General features: G+C 44.3%; 2 protein-coding genes across 6 annotated transcripts in view; both read left to right on the top strand.

Moving 5' to 3' along the window:
* The first annotated feature begins 241 nt into the window (after positions 1 to 241).
* HMGXB4 (HMG-box containing 4) lies at positions 242 to 21410 on the top strand. 4 transcript variants are annotated; one of them, XM_006137964.4, is made up of 11 exons: positions 253 to 342; positions 3594 to 3699; positions 4335 to 4483; positions 5186 to 5264; positions 7636 to 8624; positions 9999 to 10080; positions 10755 to 10819; positions 11072 to 11177; positions 11685 to 11854; positions 14912 to 15034; positions 19186 to 21410. In XM_006137964.4, the coding sequence occupies exons 1-11, from the start codon at positions 331 to 333 to the stop codon at positions 19228 to 19230; spliced, it is 1926 nt and encodes a 641-aa protein (XP_006138026.2). In that variant the 5' UTR covers positions 253 to 330; the 3' UTR covers positions 19231 to 21410. The 4 variants fall into 4 exon arrangements, with proteins under 4 accessions (XP_025034695.2, XP_006138026.2, XP_075794198.1 ...); XM_075938083.1 differs by lacking the exon at positions 253 to 342 and adding an exon at positions 1076 to 1298; XM_025178910.2 differs by lacking the exon at positions 3594 to 3699 and having other exon boundaries at positions 242 to 342; positions 5163 to 5264.
* Positions 21411 to 23198: 1788 nt separating this feature from the next.
* Positions 23199 to 25974, top strand: part of TOM1 (target of myb1 membrane trafficking protein) — a 35126-nt gene continuing 32350 nt past the window's right edge. The window contains exon 1 of one of the 2 annotated variants that reach the window (XM_075938063.1): positions 23199 to 23407. In XM_075938063.1, the coding sequence (XP_075794178.1) occupies positions 23356 to 23407 (52 nt within the window). In that variant the 5' untranslated portion in view covers positions 23199 to 23355. The remainder of the gene's footprint in view (positions 23408 to 25974) is intronic. The other variant, XM_006137963.4, reaches the window with a different exon arrangement.

Here is a 25974-nt window from a genome sequence, read left to right as displayed (position 1 = left end):
CCAGATGTAATAATAATAATAATAATAATAATAATAATAATAATTAATAATAATAGTTATAATAGTTATAATTAATAAATTAACAATTAATAAATAAATGTGCTTGGATGAGAACTTAAAAATGAAAGGGTGACTAACACAGTTAAGGCATGTAAGTGCACGTGCATCCAGCATACCTATGCAGGACATAGCCCCTTTAAGCCCAAAGATTGCTGGGAATTGTAGTCTCTAGACAGTACATGCTCAAGAAGGCCTCTGACTATCATCATGTGACTGCATGCTGAAACCTATATAAAGGAAGGCTGCAGAGTTCCTCGTCGCTTAGGGAAAATGAGGGTGGAGGTAAGAATTAAAGGCAGTTCCTCTATGGGGCTGTAGTAGGAAAGCCTGGGAGGAAATGCTTTTTCTACTAGGACAAGTGTTTTGCAAAAAGGTGATTAGTATCATGCTATCTCAGGCAGAGGTTTTGAATGTGAAGATCAACCAAGTGTTTGTAGCTCCCAGCATTTGTGGTTTTCTAGCATGGGAATACATCCCAGCTCCATCATGCGCTAACCCTGATCCTGGAATAGCTGTGTGTGGCAGCTGCTCTGTGCTGTGATTAGAAATAATGCTGGCTTCCTTCATGTAACAGGAGCCCCAGTCAGCAGCTAATGTGCATGCACTGCATACAGAAAAAGCTGTAAGAAATGCACCTGCCTCAAAAGAGGTGAGGGGTGGGTGGGGGGCATGCAATGGTAGCCTTGAGTTTGGAGAGGGAGGAATAAGAGTGGTCAGAGCTATGGGGTGGGGGTGCTTGTGTGCTAGGTGATGGACTAGGAGCGTGTGTGCGCTACTTTACGGACCAGGAGCTGGCGGGGTTGTAGGTGCACCAGAGGAAGCACCAGCCCGGGGCAGGAGCGTTGCCCACTACACAAGGCGCTTGCTGCGCTCCGCCCTGTGCCAGCGGGCCTCAGGCCTCTCTCAGCCTGTCAATCGATCGGCTCGGCGTTCTGCTGCAGGCCGCGTGCCCTGCCTCCTACGTTGGAGGCGCTCGGCAGTCGACTGGCTCTTCCTGGCCGCCGCCGGCGGGCGGGCGTTTCTTTTTTTCCTTTACAAGATGGCGGCCGCAGGCAACAGCGGCGGCGAGGCGGGAAGCGGCGGATCGCAGTGACCGCCCCCCATCCCCCCCGCCGAGCCCTCCTCCCCTGAGCGGGGCCAGCGCTCGGCAGGCGGCTTCGGCCTGGGCCGCCGCGGGGTACCCCGGGGCTTGCTCGAGGGCAGGGCCGCGGGCTGGAGCGAGGCTGGAGCCCGCCGGGGTGAGAGGAGACGCGGGCCAGGGGCGGTGGAGCGGCCGGGCTGGTTCAAATCGAAGAGGCGGGAAAGGGATGGATGGGGGGAGGGGGCGCGAAGCCACGCCGAGCAAGGCGGTGCGCATGCGCTGGAGGCAGGTGCGGGGCGTGCCCGCAGGGGTCGCGCGCGCTGGGTTGCTGTGTGCCCCACCGAAACGCCAGCCTGCTGCAGTGACAGCGCGGGGCCGCTGCACCCGCCCCTGGGAACAGCGCTAATGGCAATCGCGCCCCTCGCAGCTGGGCCAGGCACGGGGCTGCCCAGGAAAGGGGAGAAGGCACCAGGCTCTGTCTAGGCCGGGGGCCGCCCGGGAAGCTTCTGTTGTCCTCATTGTTCCTTACACTGCCCCCATGGGCTGCTGTGAATTCATTGAGCCAGGGCCTGATCCTGCATCCGTTAGGGGCCTAACAATTCCGAGGTCACACGGGTAATCCCTGGGGCCCAGTGGCATGCTTTGCATTGGAGAAGGGGGCCTCAAGGCGCTTTACATGTATGAGCCCCCTCAAAGTCGATAGGACTGCTTGTACTTAGTTACGCACATGCTTAAATATTTGCAGGATCGGGGCTGTTTGTGAGCTCTTTTGGGTGGGGACTTTGTCTGGTAATCTCTATTCTTTGAGTTTCTTTTCCTGACTCTTAAAAAGGGACTAATAATGGGTGAACATGACCATAAGTAAATCTGTTTTCTTGGTGTAACCTTTCACTTTCCCGCCACACACCCTCTCTGTCATTTCTTGAGCTGTATCTGTTAGATGCTGGCCCTACAAACATTTAGGATCATGCATATTGCCTGTTATGAGTGATCCCATTGAAGTAAATGGGGCAGATCACAGAAATAAACATCATGCCTTGTAAAATTGTCAATATGTGGCCTTTAATATTGTAAGATAATTGTGGGGAAGGAATTTGTTCTTTTTTTATTTTTCTGTACATGGCTATGCTGTTAATAAATTCTGTTTGTGAAATGCCATGCCTATGAATGGCATTGTAAACATTTTTGTAAAACTTTAATTTCTATAGTGGATGATTTTTCTAACATATTAAAATTAATGCAGATTAACCTCTACTCCACATGAATTGTAACAAAAATGTTTTCTACTTAGTTGGGATGGTAGTGGTGGATGTTAGGTGTGAGGAGGGCTTTTTGGATACTGGTAAAGCATGAATAAATATACTGTAGTATCAACCAATTGCTTCTGAAACTTGCAGGTAGACACAGCTGTGCAAAACACACAAGACAATTCCCTACCCCAAAAGCTTAAACTCTAACTCCAATATGATGTCATGACTGTGTCTCAGCCATTCGCAATATCGGCTGCTTGGTCTCTTATTCACAGATGGGGGAGGGGGAGAGTAACTGCAGCCAGATGGGAGCTAAATAATATGAAAGGATAACTTGACTTTTAAAAGTTGAACTTCTACCACGAAGCTGGTCTCTGACTGAAGAACACAAGTTGTTTTCCGAGAGCTAATCTGAATCCAGCTATTCCACAATGGCAAAGGTGCATGTCTCCTCTCACCTGCACCAACATCTGAGAGTAAATGATTCATTAAGGAAAGACATGGAACTTCCTGAGTTGCCAGAGGCTGGGAGTGCTGCAGAACCCTTAGGAAAAGGAAATGGGGCTTTTTCCCCCTTCTACTTATTCTCCCATCACCCAAATTGGCTGTCAAAATTGCTACAGTACCAGAGTGGGAGAATGCAAGAATTTCAGAAAAGATGCACACCTCCACTCCAAAATCTTCAATTAATATAGTAGATCTTAGGTCATTGGACCTTGGACAGGGCTGGTATCCAGCTGCGGGCTTTTCACTCTCCAAATTCTTCATCTGAGATTCACGGGATTAGAATTTGTCTCTTTAAAGACCCCACTCTTTGCTACAGTGCTGACAAGGAGAAAGCATAATGCCAACATAGAAGCCAAAACAAACCATTTGCTCACTCATTTTACATTTTATTGAAATAAATTACAGGATGTTTCCAAATGTAAGGCTTCATCAGAAAGAAGGGAGGCTTGTTCTCTCCTAAGACAATCAAACTCCTCCAAACTTTTAACAGGGGAATCAGCAAAAGCAAGCTACCCTGAAGTTTGGTGGTTTTTCTGCCAATCTTCCCATCCCTCAATTGTGAGCCTGAGCAGACAAGGAGGCACACTTAATTTGCCACGTTCTTCCTGTGAGTCTCCAGTTCTCAATAGGAAATTCCCTTTTCTCCATTATGATTCCACTTTATGGGAGGGTTATTCTCATTCTCTGTTTCTTAGACCTTGTCCTGTAAACGGGAACGGGGGAAAGAGCCCAGACGTGGCAACACATTCTCAGGCTCCTGCAGGACCGCCATGGCTTATGATGACTCCAAGAAAAAAGAAGGTATGACTGCTTCATAATCTGAGAGGGTGTTCAAAATGGGTACCCTCTACAGGCCCTGCAAGCCCTTGGAGTGGAGAGAGGGAAAGAAAGCCGGTCTCCTGCATGGCAGTACAGAATGCAAAGCCTAGGGCATTAGGCTGGGTTTCTGCAGCATTCCAAGTCTCTCATGGCATCAGGAAGTGAGATGCTGGGACTAGAACATGGGTTTTGCACATGGCATCTCAGATTTCTAACGTTCATTATTGAACTCTGCCCTTGCACCATTTTATTTTTCCTGTCAATAGAACAGGAATGGGGAATAGCATTTAAATCTTCACAGCAGCATAGTAATCTCTAGACCTTGGTTTTAGTCTCAGCAGCATCCCCAGCTCCTTGTGACTTTGGAGAGAAAGAAACCAAGACCAGGAATGGAACCTTATATCTCTTGTAGGTTATTGTCCAGTATTGAGCCTTTTCCCTTCTGGTGGGGCAGCACAGCACACTAATTCCTACTCCCAAGTATTCTTTTGTACAACAGTCTGTTTCAAATTTTACCTCTGTGATTGTGATGCATTTTATGTGGAATGAATTTGCTTCCTGTGTTCCTTAGTGGGGTGTCTCAATCCTTCCTTTTCTCACCACACTCTCAAATATAGAGTGCTTAGAGGTTGACCGAAGCATTGATGACGTGGGGCTGGCAGCAGGTAGAACCCAACGAGAGAAAAAACGCTCTTACAAGGATCTACTACGGGAAGAGGAGGAAATAGCAGCTCAGGTCAGAAAGACCTCAAAAAAAAGGTTGAAGGTGAGAAAATGCACTTGAAATCTTCTGTTGGGATTGAATTGGGAGAGTTTGCAGTTTCCCTTTTGTGAAAATGACCAATGACGTTCTATGGAAAACAGCAAGAATGTTTCATATCACTCTGGCAGCATACAATCCTTCAAAGAGTGCCATTGCTTTGCTGTGAGGATTGTCATCAATTGTTATCTGTGATTTGTGCCCTCAGGGTGGATGAGTAGGGAAATACTCCTAGCTGGAAAGCAGAAATTTCAGATTGTCCTATAAAAAAGTTCTAGACCTTACGGTTGCATAGATAATCTTCAGAATGTAAACTGATACAGTGTTGTTGTCTTGATTATGCAGACAGCCTGAAATGGTAATTCTGAGAGATGTTAACTTCATTATTAAACACCTGAGCATGTTAATACTGTAATAGCAACCATTTTGAGCTGAAATTTGTGCCGCCTGTTGTCATCCCAGAGGTGACTAGTTTAAGGTTGGGAGGGTTAAGACCTTTGCAAGTGTAGCAAAAAACATTTTTCTGGCATTTTTTAAACATTTTCTATCACTCACGAAATTACCCAGACTTAATTTTTAAACTGCTGAATGAACAGAGAGTGTATTTAGTGTCAAATGTAGTTTCCAGATTATCTGTGTCAACTGTCAGTATGAATTTGTTTTTGTTTTCCTACTGTTTTTTCAGCTCCTTTTCTTCTCTGATTCCAGGACAGCGACCTTTTCTTCTTGGCCACAGAATCTCATAAGAAGAAGAGGAAGCATTCCTCTGATGAGTTCTTCTACAGAGGTAAGGATAGAAAGAATGCAAGATTGAGGCTGAGGAGCAGGAAACCTGATTGGTAGGGCCTTACTAAATTTACTGACCATTTTGGTAATTTTCACAGTCATAGGACTTTACAAATTATATATTTTATGATTTCAGATATTTAAATCTGAAATTTCACAATGTTATAAGTAGGGGTCCTGCCACAACGGGGAAAGGGGGTTTGTGTTCTGAACTAAGTGCCTCACAAGCAGCTGCTGCTCTCCTGGGCTGTGTATACACTGGCAAGGTTTTTCCGGAAAATCATCTGATTTTCTGGGGAAACTTGTCAGCTGTCTACACTGGCTGCTTGAATTTCCGGAAAAGCACTGACGATCTAATGTAAAATCATCAGTGCTTTTCCAGAAAAACTATGCTGCTCTCGTTCGGGCAAAAGTCTTTTTCCAAAAGACTTTTGCCCGAAAGGGCCAGTGTAGACAGCACGGTAGTGTTTTCTGCAAAAAAGCCCCGATTGCGAAAATGGCGATCGGGGCCTTTTTGCGGAAAACCACGTCTGGATTGGCCACGGACACTTTTCCGCAAAAAGTGCTTTTGCAGAAAAGCGTCCTGCCAATCTAGACGCGCTTTTCCGAAAATGCTTTTAACAGAAAACTTTTCCGTTAAAAGCATTTCCGAAAAATCATGCCAGTGTAGACGTAGCCCTGATGTTTGAGATTTCTATCCCAAGATCATGAGTGAGGCTTAATTTCACATGGAAATCACTATCAGCCCTGGGCTGATGGGGCTCCTATTATTAACCTCTCCTGTCCCCATCACCTGCGACTGACAGCGGGAGCCACTTTTTGTGGGCTCTGGTTGTCAACCCCAGCCAGCTCCCTGACAGTCTGGGAAGTGGGAGAGGGGACACCACTGCAGCCCCCACAGACCCGAGGAGAGTGAAGAATCTTAAGAAGAACAGATATGAGGCTGGGGGAGCAAATTATGACTTGAGTGTTGAAGGGGAGCTAAAGTGAAGAGGTTGGGTGCTGATGAGCGGCAGGGGGAGGGTGGTCTATATTGATGATAGGTGCTGAGCAGAGGGGGTGAGTGCTGGGAGGGTGAACTGAGGGGCAATATGGATTGTTGGGGTATGGGACTGACCTGAAGGGGGGATGATGATAACGGGAGCACAGATTAATTGCTGGAGATGGGTGGATGTGTGAGTTGAGAGCTCCTGCAGCTGGTGCTAAGATCCTTTTCTCCAGCTCATATGGGAGAGTGGGCAATACTACTTGTCCCATGCCACAACTCTGGTGATGAGCAGAGTATGTGCAAAAATCAAAAGACTGACCTCAAAACTCAATATAATCTCCTTTTTTAATCTCTTGATTTTTTTGGAAGAACAGTTTCATAATTTTTGGAGGTCTGACTCATGATTTTTGATCTCTTGAAGTTGGCAATTCTACACATCTCTCTGTGGGTGCGTCTAGACTGGCAAGATTTTGCACAAAAGCAGCTGCTTTTGCGCAAAAACTTGCCAGCTGTCTACACTGGCCGCTTGAATTTGCGCAAGAGCACTGACGTTCTAATGTAAGAATTCAGTGCTTCTTGCACAAATACTTTGACACTCCTGCTCAGGGATAAGAATACTTGCGCAAGAGGGCCAGTGTAGACAGGCACCTTAATTTTTTGCGCAAGAAAGCCCGATGGCTAAAATGTCCATCAGCGCTTTCTTGCACAAAAGTGCGTCTATACTGGGCACGGATGCTTTTGCGCAAAAGCATCCGTGCCAGTCTAGACACTCTTTTACAGAAATACTTTTAGCGGAAAAACTTTTCCATTAAAAGTATTTCCGCAAAATCATGCCAGTCTAGACACAGCCTGTGTGACATTTGTACTTGTTTCTCTCTGAAAGATCAAGCTATGGGTTTTCTTAGAACATAAGGTCTTTGGGACACAGATTGTCTTTTTCTTCTGTTTATACAGTATCTATCACAATGGGATCCTGGCCATTGACTGGAAAGCTTATGATACCGTAGTATAAATAATACATAATAACAATATTCATAATACTCAAGGTAATACTGGTTCCTCTGACTTTTCAGTTATATATTTGTGTCTTGGGATGGTCATACCTGTGTCTCTGCGTTTTAATATGACCACAGAATTATCCTAACAGTTGATGCTTATAACTAGCCAGAAGCCCCCAGCTTCTATTTCTCAGTAGTCTTGTTTCTTATGATCAGTATTCCTTTGCAACAAAATCAGAGGACTTCTCTATAAGGCAGAAAGGCAACCATTTATCTCTGAGTACCAGAAGCACTGGGGGATTTATCACTCCTCCTCTTCAAGCTGACATAGAAGGAAATGTCATGTACTGCTTCCTCTCAGTTGAATTTATTTTGGTCTTTTTCAGACTTTTCACCTTTGGAGTTGCCATCAAAGAAGAAAAAAACAGTGTCAAGCCCAACCTCTTCTGACACAGCCATGGATCTTCTCAAAGCTATCACCTCACCTCTTGCCACGAGTTCCAAGACCTCAAAAAAGACATCTGAAAAATCATCCTTCTCTTCCTTTGTTGCCACTGGCTATTCAGAGAGCAAGAAGGAGCACCATAAGAAGAAGCTGAGTAGTAGCAGTGGTGAGCTCTCACTGGACGATGACAGCTTCCGCAAATCCAAAAAGATGAAGCCTCTTTATGTAAACACAGAGACACTGACCTTGCGTGAGCCTGATGGCTTGAAAATGAAACTCATCCTTTCACCTAAAGAGAAAGGGGGCAGCACAGTAGATGAAGAGTCATTCCCATACTCTTCACCTCCAGCAGCAGCAAAAAAATCCTCCAAGAAATCAGCTCGGGATGAACAAGGCTCTTTCCTCCTGGGTCATGAGCTTCAAAGCTTCCTGAAATCAGCCCGGAAGAAGCATAAACCACCACCAGACCCACACCCACCTCCAATTCCTGAAGGATTTGGCCCTGACACATCTCTGTTCTCAGAAGGCCATGGGAGTGACTATGATCTTTCCAGTATGGAGCCCCCCCTGGAATCTGGTTCATCATCAGGTGGGGAGTTGGAGGCTGGAGAGCTAGTGATAGATGACTCCTACCGGGAGATCAAGAAAAAGAAGAAGTCAAAGAAGAGCAAAAAAAAGAAGGACAAAGAGAAACACAAGGAGAAAAAGCACTCTAAGTCTAAGAAGAGTTCTGGACACTCTGCCTCTGTGGCAGTGGCAGAAATTATGGCAACACCACCTCCACCCCCTCCACCCACCACCCCATTCGTCCTTCCTGTGCCTCTCCCCCCACCTCCTGTTTTCCACACAGATGGGCAAAGTGAGAAGAAAAAGAAGAAAGAAGAGAAGGAGAAAGAAAAAGCTGAGAGAACAGAAAGGGATAAAGAAAAGGTAGAGAGTGGTAGATAAAATAGACAGCACAAATTGTGACTCCTCTATAATGGGTAACACTGGATAAGATGCCTTGTATTTTGGCAGCAGAATTTCCACAAAACCATTGCCATTGTTCCAGAAGCAGAGTCTTTGTCTACAAAAAATTATAATTCCCATTTTTATGAAAATAAGCTTCAAAATGTGATCCAAGTATAAACTAAAAAAGTAGGTCTTTGAGGCAAGAGCTGTCCTGTCCACCCTGAAACCTAAGGAAGAAAAAAATTAACTATCCAACTATTGTTTCCCTGTTGAAACATTTTTGCAGAAGATCAGTTATGTGATATTTCAGAGAATAAACTATCCTCTAACTTTATCTAAAACAAAAAGTAAGAAACTTCTGTTAACAAATTGTACCATAATTTCTTATTTGGGAGTTTCTCACACTTTTTTTCTGAAACATCTGATTCTGGCTATTGCCAGGCAGATTACTGGATCAGAATGGCCACTGATTTGGTAAAATATGGCAAGGGAAAAGAAGTCTATGCTGAAGTTGGAGTATTTGTCCATTATCTCCTAAATTAAAGAAAAATAATTAATCTTGTAGCGGGACCATGTTCTTAGTTCCATTCTATGCTGAGAATCTAGAGCATCGGGTATCCATGGCTAATTTATAAAATTGGGAGTGGGGAAAAATGTAATACAGTATGAGTGATATGGTAATAATTAGAACAATGCCATCTTTCTGTATACAGGTGGGAACAACAGATTGGACACAGAGCGAGCTGTATTATGTCAGGAATTAAGCAGGAATAACCCAAGTGAACCAACATATAAATACCTTCACTTAATAAAATAAGATCTAAAATTAAATGTAGATTGTCTTTGAGCGCAGATTGACAATCGCCTCTGCCACCACAGTTGCTGTACTTCTAGTATCTTAATCCCTTAGAAATCCTAGGACTGGAATAAGAGAGGATCTTGTTTGTCAGGACTGAGTTGAATTGGCATATCTTCCTTATGTCCTAGCCTTCGTTTGCACCACAATCTTGGGGTTTACTTGGAACAGCTCAGCCTTGCCTCCACTACCACTGTTTTATTACTGAGGCCACGCTGCTTTTCTTACTCACATTAACTCAATGATAGTTAGTGCAAGCCTGTGTACTCTAGCAGGGGAATTGTATCCCTGGCTCATGTGTTAGACATAGCCCTAGGAATGGGATCAGAAAGGTGCTGCATGTCAAAACTGAGGTGTGTCAGCAGAATTGGATGTTGTTCCTAAACTAGAATAGCAGGGATTGCCTCAGATCAGAAATTGCATGCATTGGCAGAGATCTTGCAGGAGTAAGCCAAATTTAAATGTAAAGAGGTATTTTCTTTTCTCCTTGTGACTAGCCAAAGAAGAAGAACATGTCTGCCTACCAAGTGTTCTGTAAGGAATATCGGGTGACCATTGTGGCAGAGCATCCAGGGATAGGTAAGAGAATAACCTAGCTTCTTCTGTTCATATACATTGATCATTGAGACAGTCCCGTCAGGTTGCCAAGTTATAGTCTTGTTTTGTCCCAACACCCGCTATTGATGCTGGAGTGCAAAGAGTCTGCCAAGATGCTTTAAATAAGTGACAGCAAAGTGAAAAGGAGAGGCTTCCATGATCTAATATCATAGTGTTTCAACTCAGCTGTGAATTTGAATAACTTCCTTTTACTTTGAAACTGTCTCCAATAGTGTGTTGTGCAGCCTTCCATATATACAATGTTCCTCCATGCAGGTGTATGTGCCCAGCGTTCACATAACAAAAATATATGCGTAGTATCATGAACTGTGTGTATATACATATAAAAAATGTGTTAGTCTCTAAGGTGCCACAGGACTGCGTGTTATTTTTAAAAGTTGTTTTTAAAGTTACAAACTAACAGGGCTACTACCCTCTGAGACTGTTCCTTTTAGATTGAGACTACAGAAAATCATCTCCAAATTATAGGTGGTTCTAGCTGTGGTACAGAATCTTCACTAACAGCATATGTATGGGCCCATTTCCTGAACTTTTGGTATTTATGCAAACTTTCCATTATCTTCTCTTGGTTCATTTTTATATTTGATTTTTTTATTAACCTTTCCTCTTACTGCTATTTCCCCTTTTCCTCCTAGATTTTGGGGAGTTGAGCAAAAAACTGGCAGAAGTGTGGAAGCAGCTGCCTGAGAAGGATAAACTGGTACGTATGCACCTGTATATATTTATTTGTAGAATAAGTTCTCCAAATTAGTAGCCTGTATCCTCTCACACTGCCAGCACTGCCTTGTGTGCAGTCCCCTACAGTAAAGGAATTGGATGTTCTCAGCCCCATTCTAACAAAAATGTTTCTGCTTCTGAGAGTTATTTAGACATCTGCTATCCACCCCTCAAATCCTGGCAGCAGGTTTGCCTAATGGTCTGAATTCTACTTTTCTTTCCATATTCTGTGCAGGTATGGAAGCAGAAAGCTCAATATCTGCAGCATAAGCAGAATAAAGCAGAGGCCACAACAGTGAAGAGGAAGGCAGCCTCATCGGAGGGTGCCCCAAAAGTGAAAGGTAATAGCCCCACCCCATTTGTTCAGGGCTTTGGGGAAAGGAGAGAGTATTACCTATGCATTAGGGAATAGAGAAAACATCTCCTGCTCTTTCCTCCTTCACCATGAGTTTTGATGTCTGGTTATCTTCTTACTCAAAAATGGTCCCTCATGATTGAGGAATGGTGTTGATAGGTTTCAAAAGAGCATCCTTTCCAGCCCTGACTATATAAAAATGATATCATTCAAGCAGCACCTTGATGATGGGGGATATAAAGCAAGAATAAACAGGGAGAAGTTTAGGTGGGTACTAGAGTCTAGAATTTAAAAATAAATATGGTTAGTTTAGCATCTCTGTTTGAGAGAATCTCCCATCACTTCTATATTAATATTAGTTGTTTTTACAGTGCCAAGAAGTGGGGTTGGTGCTTTGCATATTGTCTCAATCCCAAAGAACTTACAATTCAAACAGACTTGTCAGTAAAGGAGAGAGAGGTGATAACAAATGTTTATATACATCTATTTTAAGCTTCCCCAGCAGGTATGCTTTCACCTCATAAGAAGTCCCCCTCCAGCACTGTGGTTTTATCCTCCTCACCAGCCAAAGTTCCTGATACAGATCCCATTGATGTAGCTGCACATCTACAATTGCTGGGTGAATCTCTGAGCCTCATCGGACATCGGCTGCAAGAGACAGAGGTGGGTACAGAGCCAGTACCAAATCAGGGAAGCTGTCGTATGTAATCCCAACATAGCATGTGTGTGATCTGTACTCCAAATTGCATTGAGTTTAATGGGTAAGACTTTCCTTCACACTGTATGCTTTATCACCAATAACAAACATATTTGAACTTTTTCCCAGTGTCCCAATTGGGATTTTGTATAGTTCTTGCCATTATAAAGGTGAAAATCTCTTCCTTCGCAGTATAATGTGAAAAAGTAATTCTCTACTCCGAAAAGTATGTAATTTTAGGATAAGCTTAACTTCAGTCTTTATACCTCTCTGGATTCAAGGAGTTATCTTCACTGTGCTTCCTATTTCTGGGTTTAGGTTGGCTAAGATCAAGTGTAGTTTTATCATAGTAGATAATCAAAAGTGATTATTTCTTAAATCACTAAAATTGTGGCCCCAACAAGATTTATTTATTCCAATATTCTATGACTTTTCCTGTTGTGCAGTCCCCTACATCTTTTTACTATATTTTAACATTGCCCATTGAGATCCTGTTGTAAACTGAATCAGTGATGTATGCACATGAAATACCTCACATAGAATCCTAGAACTGGAAGGGACATTAAGTCCAGTCCCCTGCCCTCATGGCAGGATCAAACACTGCCTAGATCAGGGTGGCCAACCCTCAGCTTGCGAGCCACCTCATGAAGAAAAAAATTGCGGCTCCTGATGGAACTGGGACGGAACCTGGAACCACTCAGGTCAGCCGTTGTCACGGCCGGGCCACTGTGAGCCACGTGCGCTGTTCTGCTCATGGCCTCCAGCGCACTACATCATATCCTGCACGTGCAGGCCGGGTCGCACACAGCATCCCAGCCTGCACGTGCTAGCAGCTGGCTGCTGAGCTCAGGCAGCGTCTCTGGGTGCGGCAGCTCTGGGACCTGGGCATAAGGTTAGTGGAGGAGGGATATTGAGTTAGGCAGTGGAGGTGTCTGGGGAAGGGGTGTGGGTGGTGCGCACAGTGTGCCGGCCACTCAACATGCTGGCTGCTCAGCGCATGCGCCCCAGCGCCTGAAGGGAGATGCACAGCTGTAGTGGCAGCTCTGCCTCCGGGACCCGAGAATTAGGTATGGGCGGGGGGGCAGGGAGATTGGTATAGAGGGGGGCCGGTGCCTGGCTCTGGGGAAGGAGAGGGGGATTGGGTTAGAGCAGGGGGGGTGCTTGGGGGAGGGGAGAGGAAGGGACGAGCAGCCAGCGTGCTTCCTGAGACCCGGGATCCCCAAGGACTGTCCCCAGCTGTCTGTCCCCTCCTCCTGGCCAGATCCCCCACGAGTACCCTGCCCCAGCACCCTGTCCCCTGCCCCCACCAGCAGAGTTAGGGCCACATTAGTGAGGCTTGGGGGGTTTTGGAGCGGTTGTTTTTTGCATCTCATTTTTGTGGCCCCGACTGACTTTTCTGTGGGTCAGTGACCCCTGACTCAAAACACGTTCCCCGCCCCTCTCATAAATAAAGACAACGCTGACAAATTTTGTGTTTGACATATTTTATTTATTAATGAAGCCTGGCCAACAAGCCCCCAATTGGGGCCAAGTCCCCATCTGGCCGCAGCATCATAACACTCCTGCACACCCCCTCCCCAACCCCAAACCTGAGCCTAAAATAAACTAGAATCCCTTGTCCTGAGCCTCACATTCCCAAACTCCTGCACTCCCACATCCCCAGTCTTCTGCCACAACACTCCTTCACCATCCACACACTGCAAATCTGTGTCCTGAGCCTATCATACTCCCAGCCTCCCTGCCCTGAGCCCCTCATGCACCCCAGCCCAAACTCCTTTACCCTCACAGCCACAAGCCTGTGGCTTGCTCAGCATCCCAAGCTTCCACCTGATCCCTACACTCTCCAACCTGGAGCCCCCTCCCTGAGCCAGCATCCTCTTCTCTATTTCCTTCTGCACCCAAATTCCCTCCCAGAGCTTGCACCTCTTACCCCTTTCCTAGTGCTTTTTTTGTGAGCCACAATAGTAGTGGAGACAGCGTGAAGAGCCACTGCAAAGTTGTTGAGCACCTTCCCCCTCCCCCCCAAAAAAAGAAGCCGTGCCCTGGGATGGATGTACCAGCACCTTTCTCCTCCTCCCCCCAACAACTTTGCCCCAGCTCTTAACTCTGTCTCCACTGCTATTGTGGCTCTTCGTCTGGAACAGGTTGTCCACCCCAGCTTAGATCATCCCTGCAAATGTCTATTCAACCTGTTCTTAAATATCTCCAATGATGGAGATTCCACAGCCTCCCTAGGCAGTTTGTTCCAGTGTTTAACCACCCCGACAGTAAGTTTTTCCTAATGTCTAAATTAAATGTTCCGTGTTGCAATTTAAGCCCATTGCCTATTGTCCTATCGTCAGAGGCCAAAGAGAACAATTTTTTCCCTCCTCCTTGTAACACGCTTTTAGATATTTGAAAACCGGTATCATGTCCCCCCTCAGTCTTCTCTTTTCTAAACTAAACAAGCCCAATTCTTTCAGTCTTCTCTCATAGGTCATGTTCTCTATACCTTTAATCATTTTTGTTGCTCTTCTCTGGACCTTCTCCAGTTTCTCCACATCTTTTTTTGAAATGTGGTACCCAGAACTGGACACAATACTCTAATTGGGGCCTAATCAGCACAGAGTAGAGCAGAAGAATGGCTGCTTGTGTCCTGCTCACAAGACTCCTATTAATGCATCCCAGAATCATGTTTGCTTTTTTTGCAGCAGTGTCACACTGTTGACTCATATTTAATTTGTTGTCCACTGTGACCCCCTAGATCCCTTTCTGCCGTACTCCTTCCTAGACAGTCGCTTCCCATTCTGTATGTGTGAAACTGATGTTTTCTTCCTAAGTGGAGTACTTTGTCCTTAGTAACTTAATTGTTTATTAAACCTCACATGGTTTTGTCATGATACAAACAGTAGATGGAGAAGTGGGGTTGGTGGATAAATCTAAGAGAAAACTTCTATCTGTGCGAGACTAGATATTTGTGGTGATAGGATTGCAGTCTCCCCTCCTTATACCCATTCAGTTCCTTTCTCTTCCCTTACTTCCAGGGGATGGTGGCTGTATCAGGAAGTTTGTCGGTACTTCTAGATTCTATTATCTGTGCCCTGGGCCCTTTAGCATGCCTGACCACACAACTACCTGAGCTGAATGGCTGCCCTAAGCAAGTTCTGGTGAGTTCTTTGTTGTTTTTATTTCAGTTCTAGACCTGTTAGTCTCCATAGAAAGAGAGTTGGGATCTGACTAGTGTGTCTTTGCGAGACAGGTGAATCTATACTGCTATGCAGATAGATAGATAAATAGTCCTAGTAGCGCACTGTTATTATGACAAGGCTTTTTGTGTGGGAATTCACTGACAAGTTCTACTGTAGGATACTGTGCACTAGATTTTCACTGAAGAATACAGAGCTGCTAATAGGTTAAGGTCCTTTGATCTAACTTTTATTCCATGTATTGCAATACTTGCAGCTCCTGTTTCTCAGTGACTGAAACAGTAAATATAAAGCAAATAAAATAACTGTGTGCATGCAAGACATCTTAATAAGCTTGTGTATGTGTGCACCTCAAAAGTTGTCAGTAAGTTTCTCCAGGCAAGGGAGGCATTTACTGCTATTGGGTTCACAGGTAAATATTCTCTTCTCCATTCCTAAACCACATTTCATAGAGCGTCCTTATTTGACAGCTAGCAATACCTGAGTAGGATGATTTAAATGTAAAGTAAGAACATGAAAGCAGCGAGAGGGACAGAAGTCACAGCACCAAGCAGGGGAGTGCACCCAGGGAGAGAAAAAGAGAGAGAGGGCAAAAAGAAGAATCGGAAGGAGAAAATATAACCAGTAAAATACTCTGGAAACACTAGATGAAAAGCAAATTTGACAAAGAAGAGAACAGAGAATAAATATTTGGGAAGAAAATGGGAAATAAGGCAAATGTTCCACGTAATATAAGTGGTCTTGTGGACACTGACTCATCACAGGAAGGATCTCTTCTCTAACAAAAATAAATAAATTAAAGGGTGTGGCAGTTTCTGCTGTAAATTCCCGTAGTGGCCATTGTCACATCCACTAGTATGTCAGCAGGTGCTGCCAGCCCATGCCATAGCTGTGTAACCACTGGACAATGCAGCCTGCACTTGAGTCTCTCCCTTTGCCAACAGCATTTTGAGCACTAACACCCCCTCTCCACATAGTTGATAGGGCTAAAAATTGGAATCTCTTTTTATTTTGGTTAAGAACTAAGGAGTTCTAGGCAGGTTGAGATACTAAAATTCCACTTCTGAAGACATGAGTTTGGACCTGGTCACAAGTGCAATAAGTTTGGTAGTTCCAGACTAATTTCCTATCAGACATTTGTCCTCATCAGTAAACGTGCTTTCCCCACAGTAAGTTAGATATAGCAAGACTGGTGTCTGAGGGGTAGCCATGTTAATCTGTAACTTGAAAAACTAGTAGTCCTGTGGCACCTTAGAGACTAACATTTTAATTAATTAATTGTGTGTGTGTGTGTGTGTACACACATACATACATACAGGGCTCGCCAAGCAGGGGGCCATGGGTGAGTAGATTACACTAATTGTCGAGCGTTGTGTGTGTGTCTATATATATAGAGAGAGAGATGAGAGAGAGAGAGAGAGAGAGAGCTTGAGCACTGAAAAAAGGGACCCAGGATTGTGTCATATAGGGTACGTCTAGACTACCGCGTTTTGTCGACAAAACTTCCGTCGACAATTTGCGTCCAGACACATGGAGTTCTGTCGACAAAGCAAGCAACTTTGTCGACAGAACTCCGTAGTCTGGACGCAGTGTTACAGGCAATAACACCTTCTGTCGACAGAGTTCTGTCGACAGAAAGTGTTATGCCTCATAAAATGAGGTATACCAGCGTCGACAAAACCGCGGAATTCTGTCGACGTTATGTCGACAGAACTCCGCGGTAGTGTAGACGCTGGTATTGTTTTGTCGACAAAAGTCCACTTTTGTCCACAAAACTAGGTAGTCTAGACACACCCATAGGGTGGTGTTTCTCTTCAGCCATTAGGTGGCACTGCTAAATTATGGAACTGATCAAGAGCCTGCCAAGATTCCAGTTTCTTTTTCTTCAAGCATTAACAGGATTGTGTATTGAAGACAGTGTGACCTGAAATTTATCAGCCAAAATTTCTTGCACTAAACTAAAACATTTTGCAAATGTGTTAAATTATTCATTTAAAAAAATCAAAAGGCAGCAAAATGTTTCATTTTCACATTTTCAAAATTAAATGCTTTAATTGTTTCAGTTTGAAAGTACTTTTTTCCCAATATTCTTCAATTTTATGTTTTAAAAAATCTATTTAAAATGGTTGACATTGAAAAAGGTTCTGAAAAGGGCAACAAAAATGATTAGGGGTTTGGAATGAGTCCCACATGAAGAGAAGTTAAAAAGACCAGGGCTTTTCAGCTTAAAAAAAGAGGAGACTTAAGGAGGAATATGAGAGAGGTCTATAAAATCATGACTAGTGTGGAAAAAGTGAATAAGGAAAAGTTATTTTCTTGTTCCCATAACATAAGAACTAGGAGTCACCAAATGAAATTAATAGGTTTAAAACAAACAAAACAAAGTTTTTCTTCATACAGTGCACGGTCGGCCTGTGGCACTCCTTGCCAGAGGAGGTTGTGAAGACCAGGACTTGAACAGGGTTCAAGAAAGAACTAGATAAATTCATGGAGGTTAGGTCCATCAATGGCAATTAGCCAGGATGAGTAGGAATGGTGTCCCTAGTCTCTTTCAGAGGCTGGGAATGGGTGACGGGAGAGTGATTTCTTGAAGATTCCCTGTTCTGTCCATTCCCTCAGGGGTATCTGGCATTGGCCACTGTTGGCAGACCGGATTTACTGGGCTAGATGGACCTTTGGTCTGACCCAGTATGGCCATTCTTATGTTCTTCTTATGAAATAGGAATGTTAAATATTGGTTAATTGAATAGTCGATTAACCTTATGAATTCTCATTGGTTACTCAATTATTCTATAGTCCCCCGGGGTGGGGCTGGCAGCCAGTGTGCTCCGGTCCCTCTCCTGAGGAGCCCCCTGCCACTCTGCTCTGCTGCCTCTGAATCAGAGGCAACACTGTAGGCTCCAGGTTTGAGCTGGTCTGCAAAAGGAGCCAGTTTAAAAACTGGCTCCCCTCACAGACTAGCTGCCTGTCACCCTATGTTGTTCCCTCTGATACAGAGGCAACAGTGTGGGATGGCAGCAGCCCCTGTCCGGGGAGTGGTCTGAGATCCCGGACCTGGTGTGAGATGGAACTGAGCCAGGCTGCCTGCCTGCCTGACTCCTAATACACTTTAAATGCAGAGCCGCAGTGGTGGTAGGTCCCGAATCCGGTGCAAGGCAGGACTGAGCCGGGATGCATGTAGTCTATAGCATTAACTGATGAGCTTTTTCTTATCAGTTAATCGACTGTACTATTACATCCCTATTATTAAATGAAACATTTTTTTTTGATTGAATGAACTGTTTTGTTTGACTGCAAAAAAAATTTTTTTCGGTTTGCTGAAAATTCTGAAAGTCTGTTTTGGATCCATCCCAAAGCAATTTCTTGTCGATTTTTGTTTTTCATGGAATTGCCAGAGAACTGAAAAATCTGTTATTTGCACAGATCTAGTCTGAGGCTTCCTTTGGGTAGCCAGCCATACCTCTGGGATTAGTGGTGTGCTGCAGTCATAGACACTACAGATAGAGTTGCTGCAACATGTTTGCTGAGATTCTGGGGACCACAGCAATGTCCTTTAAGCTGCCCAGCAGCATTTGCAGAGGAAATCCAGGAGCCCAGACACATTTTTCCCTCCCACCTTACTTCTGAAATTTTTTTCATTTTTCATCCTTTTACATTAAAAGTTATAGAGTTTCTCATGAGATTGTGTGGGCAGGGTGTTTTCCTGGATTCCCCTATTATTTCCATCACCCTGGATTGGGTCCTTCCTTGCTGATCTTCTGTCTGGTGGATATGGGCTCGTTTTGGTTTGTTTCCTAATTCATCTATGCTGCTCCTAGCATTGGCCATAAGGGATGGGGAATCATTTAAAGCAATATGAGATTTTCCCTTGCATCCAGGTGCCCCCAGTGAGAGCACCATCTTTCAACTAGGTCTCCTTGTATTTCCAAAACTCCAAAGGATAGCTGACAGTACTGGTAACATCTAAAAATGGGGCTGATTCCATGCTGTAGAAAATTACATGACAAGATGGGGATCTTCACATCCCATGGCAGCTACACTAAAGCATTGTTTCTGTAGGATTTGGGATCGTAACCCGTTCTCTTTAAAAATATTAAATGTTCTCTTTCCAGTCAAACACACTAGACAACATCGCCTACATCATGCCTGGACTCTGACAGGAAAGGATACTCGTATGTACCCTGCTTCCATGTTACAGACTTCTGTACATAGGCACTATACTGGCACTCTCCAAGGGCTCCATGTGTAGGGTTTTAAACTTTTCTATCTGTATAGTATATACATAGGATTGTAACTATTTTACTTTTATTAATTTTATGAAAAGTTGTGATGTGTAAGCTGAGAGAATCCTTTCCTGTTGGTGGGAGAGACCTGCTCAACATATTCTCCAGTCTGAAGTTTTTGAGTAATTGGAGTTCATAACACTTTTGATTACATCAGCCTTAAATTCAAAAAAGCCTTTTTTGGGAATTGGCCTGAGCCCAGACTGTTTGTCAGTGGACAAGTACACATGCTTGTTTATTTTGGATCAAGCAATTATTCTGGACTTGTCACCAGCCCTGTTTCTAACTTCTGTTGAAATGTACTGCTTTGGGGGAAGACTGGTTGGCTGATGGAAGATAGAGGCTTTGACCTGTAGGTCATTTTTTACAGCCCCAAAGTCATTAGTGATTGAAATTTGTTTGTCTGCTGACTGGTTGGTAACTTGTAATAAATAGTTCTGGAGATGGTGAAGAATCTGTACTCTTCTAGAGGACTTGCACCCACATCATCATTAACACTAGCTGTCAGCCTCAGAAGAGAGCCAAAGATTGAATGGACTAAGGGGAACAAGCCACCCTCTAATTCCTCCAGATCAAGGCTGTGCCATCCTGATGGGGAAGAGAGGGAAATAGGTGGAAGAAACTTGCACTGCCTCTGCCCATCTGTACATGTTTTGTATGGAGAGGACTTTGTTTCTATGAATGTTGATCCCATCGTCCTGTTCACCAGCAGTGTTAAGAAGGAGCTATGGAATCCTCCTGGTGCTGCTGTATTATCTTGAAACAATGCTTAATGTTAAAGGTTGAAGAGGTTCTTTCTGAGCTGAACATGGACTGAGTGGACAAATCCCATGAAAGCTACAGGAAAGCATTTGATTCTCACGTAGAGGTGTGTGCGTGGTATATTTAAGTTTTACCAGTATCTGTAACAGAGTTTAATTTATCATGTATATTTCTGTATATATGTGTGTGTGGATGTGTATATACATATATATTTATATATATATATAATTTAAAAGCAAAAAAGCCTTCCCTCTACAAATTGCGTGTGGAAAATATGAATCAGCTCATCCCCCACCTTGCCAATGGTAACTGTTTCAGTTGTTGCAGGCATAGACTTTGCAAGAGGGACTAGTGACAACAGGTTAAATTCTCGAAAAGAATTTAACCCAGGGATGTTGGGTGAAAGCTGAACTAGAGACCCATTTATTTTGGCTCCGGCCTCCTCTTCCCTTTTAACTTAGGGGTTTTAAGATAGCAGAAGGACAGCACTTCTGCTTCTGTTTTGAATTCTGGATTCTCTATTTTCAGTGGCAGCTGGAAATGAGCATTACCACTTTATGGCTGAGCTCTAAATCTTTTGTGGTTAAGCAGATCCTCGGGTGTGAAGAGGGAAGCTTTCACCCAATCCTCTCTACTATGTATTTCCCCAGCTGCACATACATGGTAGATGCTGTTTTTGCATTGCTTCGTCTCGTAATTCAATGCTATTTTATTGGTTAGTCAACAGGGCTGGGTTGGTGGATGAAACAAGAGGCTCTTATAGAGCATATAGAAGATCTGGGCCCAGGCCTCAGACTTAGGCATACACATCTCAAAAATATGTGACTATATATAATCCTAAGCAGCATTTGAGGGAGGCAGGGTGGACAGAAGGATCTTGGTGGGCCCTTTGGACCCTCACATGTCTTGAAAATGGCATAAAACACCTGACTGTTTCTCACTCTCCACAGTGGACAGTACTGTAGTGAATGATAGATATTCAGATCTCTATCTAAGAAACAGAAGGGGATCAATCAGCTATTATTTTTGATCTGTATAACAAACTCTTGAAGAGTTTTAAAAAAACAACCACACACATAAACCCTAATGTATTGTATTTTTATTTAAAATTTATAAACATTTGTATAATCTGTATCTTGTGGTATTTGGTACTAGAAGGAAAACTTTGGACCGAGACCTAGCAGTTTTTATATTTTTGTTATTTTTCTTGCCATTTGGTCCAGATTGCATTACAGTTGTATAAAGAAACCTTTTTGTACTGTACTTACATATAATATTTTTTAACATTTGGAGTATGTGTCATTATTATTTATAGCATGCTCTGTATCTTCTCCCCAATGCTAGTTATTAGTGTTCAGTATTACTAAACAGCACATCTGTTCTTCTAGCTTCTCCTGTTCAGGCAGTATATTCCAACACCAGTATATTCTAATATCACAGTCTGCTTGATACATCTCTTGAAAATTACTGATAATTATTTAGAGGCCTATTCCATATTTCTTAGCAGCATCAGTGAGAGACATGCCTGAGAGCTGTCATCTAGCATTGCAAATGTCCCAATGTTGAGCCATATTTCTGCCCCTGGGATCCTCCCTGCAACTGGATTTGTGTTGCAAGCAAAATAGTACTGGTGGTTCAGGATCAGTATGGTAAAACTGCCTGTTACAGAAAAAACAGGAATAGTACATATTGTCATAGTCTTTAAAAATTCTGTTTTCAGTTGAGAAACTCATGGGTCAGTTTCAGCCTCAAAACTTGTGATAGTTTGTCAACCTGTCAACCCTTGATATTGCAGAATATGACACTTCACTAACCCTCCTTATATTTCAACACAAGTTGACAAGAGAGAAATTTTAAAATACTTAACCACCTACCAAAACACATTTCACGATTCCACGAAAACCACTGCCTTATGTTCTACTTTGAGAGCTATTTAACATATATAGGCAGAAACATACATGCTGCAGGTGGTTGTCCTTTCCTCCTACTGTCACATAAGATGTTAGTTTATCATTTTTTTACATGATTAACTGATAAGCCTGCATTTACCGGTTACTCCAAATGACTACATGCACAACCCCAGTTTGCTGCTCTGTATCAGAGGTAATGTGAGGAGAGGTGGGAACTGGTGCTGGTTCCCTCAGAGCTGCCTCCCACAGAGGCAGCACCAGCACTGGGGGAAGTGCTTATTCATCCTGACAGGAAGTTTTTCCTAATGTCCATCCTAAACCTTGCTGCAATTTAAGTTTCTTGTCCTATAATCAAAGGTTAAGGAGAATAATTTTTCTCCCTTCTTGTAATACCCTTTTAGATACTTGAAAACGGCTATCATGTCCCCGCTTTGTCTTCCCTTTTCTATACTGAATAAACCTAATTATTTGTCTTTTACTGGATCTTGAATTATTTGGGGGCATTGTAATGTGATGAGGTGACCCCGGGTTCATTATTGCCCCATATTATGCCTTCACCAGGAAAATGAAAGCCTTTAGACCCACAGTCTAAAACAGGACTACGTAGCACTTTATAGACTAACAAGATGCTTTATTAGATCAAATCTGAGGAAGTGGGACTGGCCCACAAAAGCTCATCACCTAATAAACCATCTTGTTAGTCTTTAAAGTGCTACATAGTCCTGTTTTTTGTTTCACCTGCAGCAGACTAGCAGGGCTACATCTCTATTACTAGTCTAAAACAGGTGAGAGGAAGAATATCCCTTGTGTAGGAGAGTTCTGCTGTGCTCTAATCCACATGTAGCATGGAGGTGGGGTCAGATGATGCCTAATCTACTCCTTGAGGTGGGGGAGAACAGGGCCATGAGGTCTTTGTGGGTGAGGGAAAAGGGGGGGATGGAGGGTCACGTGTAGGAGCAGATAAAACTCAGGTAGGAGCGGCCAGGTCGATGGGGGGGGGGGGGTAGGTAGGGGACGAGGAGTAAAGAGCTTATTTCACAGTCCCCTGGTAAGCCTGTAGCATATTTGCCTCTGCAGTGACGACATAGTGTGAGGTCACGAGCCTAGCTTTGTGACGTCACAGTGTCCGCTTGTGCTACGGGCCCGCCCCTCCCTCCGCGCCTCCCGCAGACCGGCGCTCTCCGCCGGGCACGCCCTGGAAGGACAGAACGCCGCCTGCTTTCGTCACGCGTAGGCGGGGCGGCCAGGCACACCCCGTCCCGAGCCCGAGGGGGGGTCACGTGACGGGCGCCCGTGTCAGCTGATACCGGGCCGTGCGGCGGCGGCGATGGACTTTCTCCTGGGCAACCCCTTCAGCTCCCCTGTGGGGCAGCGCATCGGTGAGTCCCTCTGCCCCCTTCGCCCCCTCCCCCCGCCAAGTCAGCCCCCTCCTCTGGGGAGCAGCAGCGACAGCAGCTGGGTAGGCGCGCGCGGCTGGGCGGGTCCCACAGCCTCCTCGCAGGATTGACACAGTTCCGGCCAATAGAGAGGCGAGACTGATTTGACTGACGAGCGCCGGCGGCTAATGGGGGCAGGCGGGAAGGCGGGCCACGGGGGGGCCATGGGGCCAGCCAATCCCCGTGCACGGGGGTCTCGGAAGTTTTCTTATTTAAAGGGGCCCGGTGGCCAGAGCCGAGCCCTGTGCGAGGCGGCGGGGGCTGCGGATGGATGTGCCGCGTCACAGCACCGCGAGGCCTCCCCCTGACCCTGGCGACCCTACAATAACAACCCGGACTAGGGTTGCCAGCTCCCCCGGAGCGCCCGAGAGTCTGCAGCAGCTGAAGCCTAGTACTGTGCAGTCACAGATGTTACTTGTCATGTGATGGAACCTCCAGGAATATGTCCAACTACAATGGGCACCCTAGCAGGGACTACAGGCAACTAACTGAGTGTTGCCTGTGCTCCCACGTCAAGTAGAGGTGGCTGTAGCAGCAGCAGAAGGGTTCTTGGGGAACAGCCTGTGGGTGTCAGTTGTAGGGAGGAGAGCAGGTACCAGGGGAACTGTAATCTGCTCCCTGCCCTTGGAGCCACCCATCCCCATCAGTGCAATGACCTGGGTGGTGTCCCTGCTAGTTTGGAGGGGAAGAACACGTACTTATTCTGGCTTCACAGTTAGCTCTTCAGGGCAAGGGTTGTACATGCTTCGCTAAGTTTATGACACTAATAACCACATGTACCTGGCCTCACTGTTCAGGCTAATTCTTACTGAGCTCCTTGCACCCTCCATCTCCTTGTGGAGTTAGTCTTCTCCCTCCCTCTCTCCCCGGCCCCAAGACCCGTGATCAGCATTGTTAGAAATCCATGGAAAGCTTTGGCAAAAATCTGGAATTTTTAACAGGGAGGTTTTGTTTGCATTTTCTAATCTGTTTAACTGAACTCTTTTAATTAGGGCATCTTCCTCATCTGAAGAATGGGCTTATTCAGTGTAAACATGTTGGCTACGTCTAGACTGGAATGATTTTCCGCAAATGCTTTTAACAGAAAAGTTTTTCTGTTAAAAGCATTTGCGGAAAAGAGCGTCTAGATTGGCACGGATGCTTTTCCGCAAAAGCACTTTTTTGCAAGAAAGCCCCAATCGCCATTTGCGCAAGAGGGCTTTTGCCTGAACGGGAGCAGCATAGCATTTCCGCAAGAACACTGACAATCTTACATGAGATCATCAGTGTTCTTGTGGAAATTCAAGCGGCCAGTGTAGACAGCTGGCAAGTTTTTCCGCAAAAGCAGCTGCTTTTGTGGAAAATCTTTCCAGTCTAGACACAGCCGTTATGTTTCAGCAATATATTGATTTCCACTAATTGAATTAATTATTAGCCAGAGTTTTTGAAAGATTGGGGCCTTTTCTATAGCACCATGGTTTTACCCCAGTGCTTTATGAATAGATGAATTATTCCCTGCCCTATCAAGTTTTTAGGAAGGCAAGATATCAAAGGCATAAATGCATCTAAGAACTTCCAGATAAATAGGATCTGATCCAGTATAAGACCTTGCAAATCTAGAAAGAACAGCATTCTTCTTAGTCTTTTGGTTGAGTTTAACTAAAGAAAGGGAGGAAACTAATATACAATAAACTAAAACAACAAGAAATTGGAAAATTGAGAGAAAGTACAAAGAAGGACTGGAGAAACAAAGCTGGAAGGGAAAAATACGTTTTTAAAAGTATTTAACAAAGTTTTAATGTAGAATGATTTTTATAAAGACTTTATCTGCTTGTATGGTGTAATATTTTTTACTTTTTCAGGGAAACCTTGTATCTCTGGGCGGGGGAGTAAGTCTGTCCTTGGTTTCTGGTCCTTTGCTTGTTTACCTATCAGTTCCACAATGTTGCGTCTCAGACTGTAATCTTCTGCAGACTTTCTTTGACAGCCTGACGAAGTCACTCACTAATTGAAACTGTGATATTAATGACAGACTATTTAAGCACAAATTCAACTCAAGAATCTCTGGGGCTGCCACCACCGAAGTCTCTATTATGTCAGAGACCTACATTCTTCTCACCTTGGGGCCTTTTAATTCATTCCACCCTAATTATCCCTTGCTCTCACACACAGCTGGGACTACAGGTTGTCATTGGAGAAGAGGGTGCGGGAGTTTGCTTAGCTGAAGAGAAGAGGCAAAACCCTTCTGAAAACCCTTCTCTATGACCCCCATCAAAATTGTCCAATGGGTTTCCCCCTGATATTTTATTTTATTTGAATTCTTATAGTGCACTCAGCAGTGTGGTAGCTGAATGTCTTCCAGTTGTGTATTGAACAATGTGACTAATATCTGTCACATGCACAGACTTCTCTTCCTGAAGAGAGGATGAGAGAACAAGCAATGGAGTGACTTTACACATGCACACACCCATGTTGCTAGCTAATGTCGAGCACTAAAATAGGGTGCCTTGATTTTTTTTCATCTTGAAAAG

Source organism: Pelodiscus sinensis, chromosome 1 (assembly GCF_049634645.1).
Source record: "Pelodiscus sinensis isolate JC-2024 chromosome 1, ASM4963464v1, whole genome shotgun sequence".
NCBI lineage: Eukaryota > Metazoa > Chordata > Testudines > Trionychidae > Pelodiscus > Pelodiscus sinensis.
Note: the sequence above shows the minus strand (reverse complement) of the source record. Positions and strands in the feature narration are given on the sequence as shown.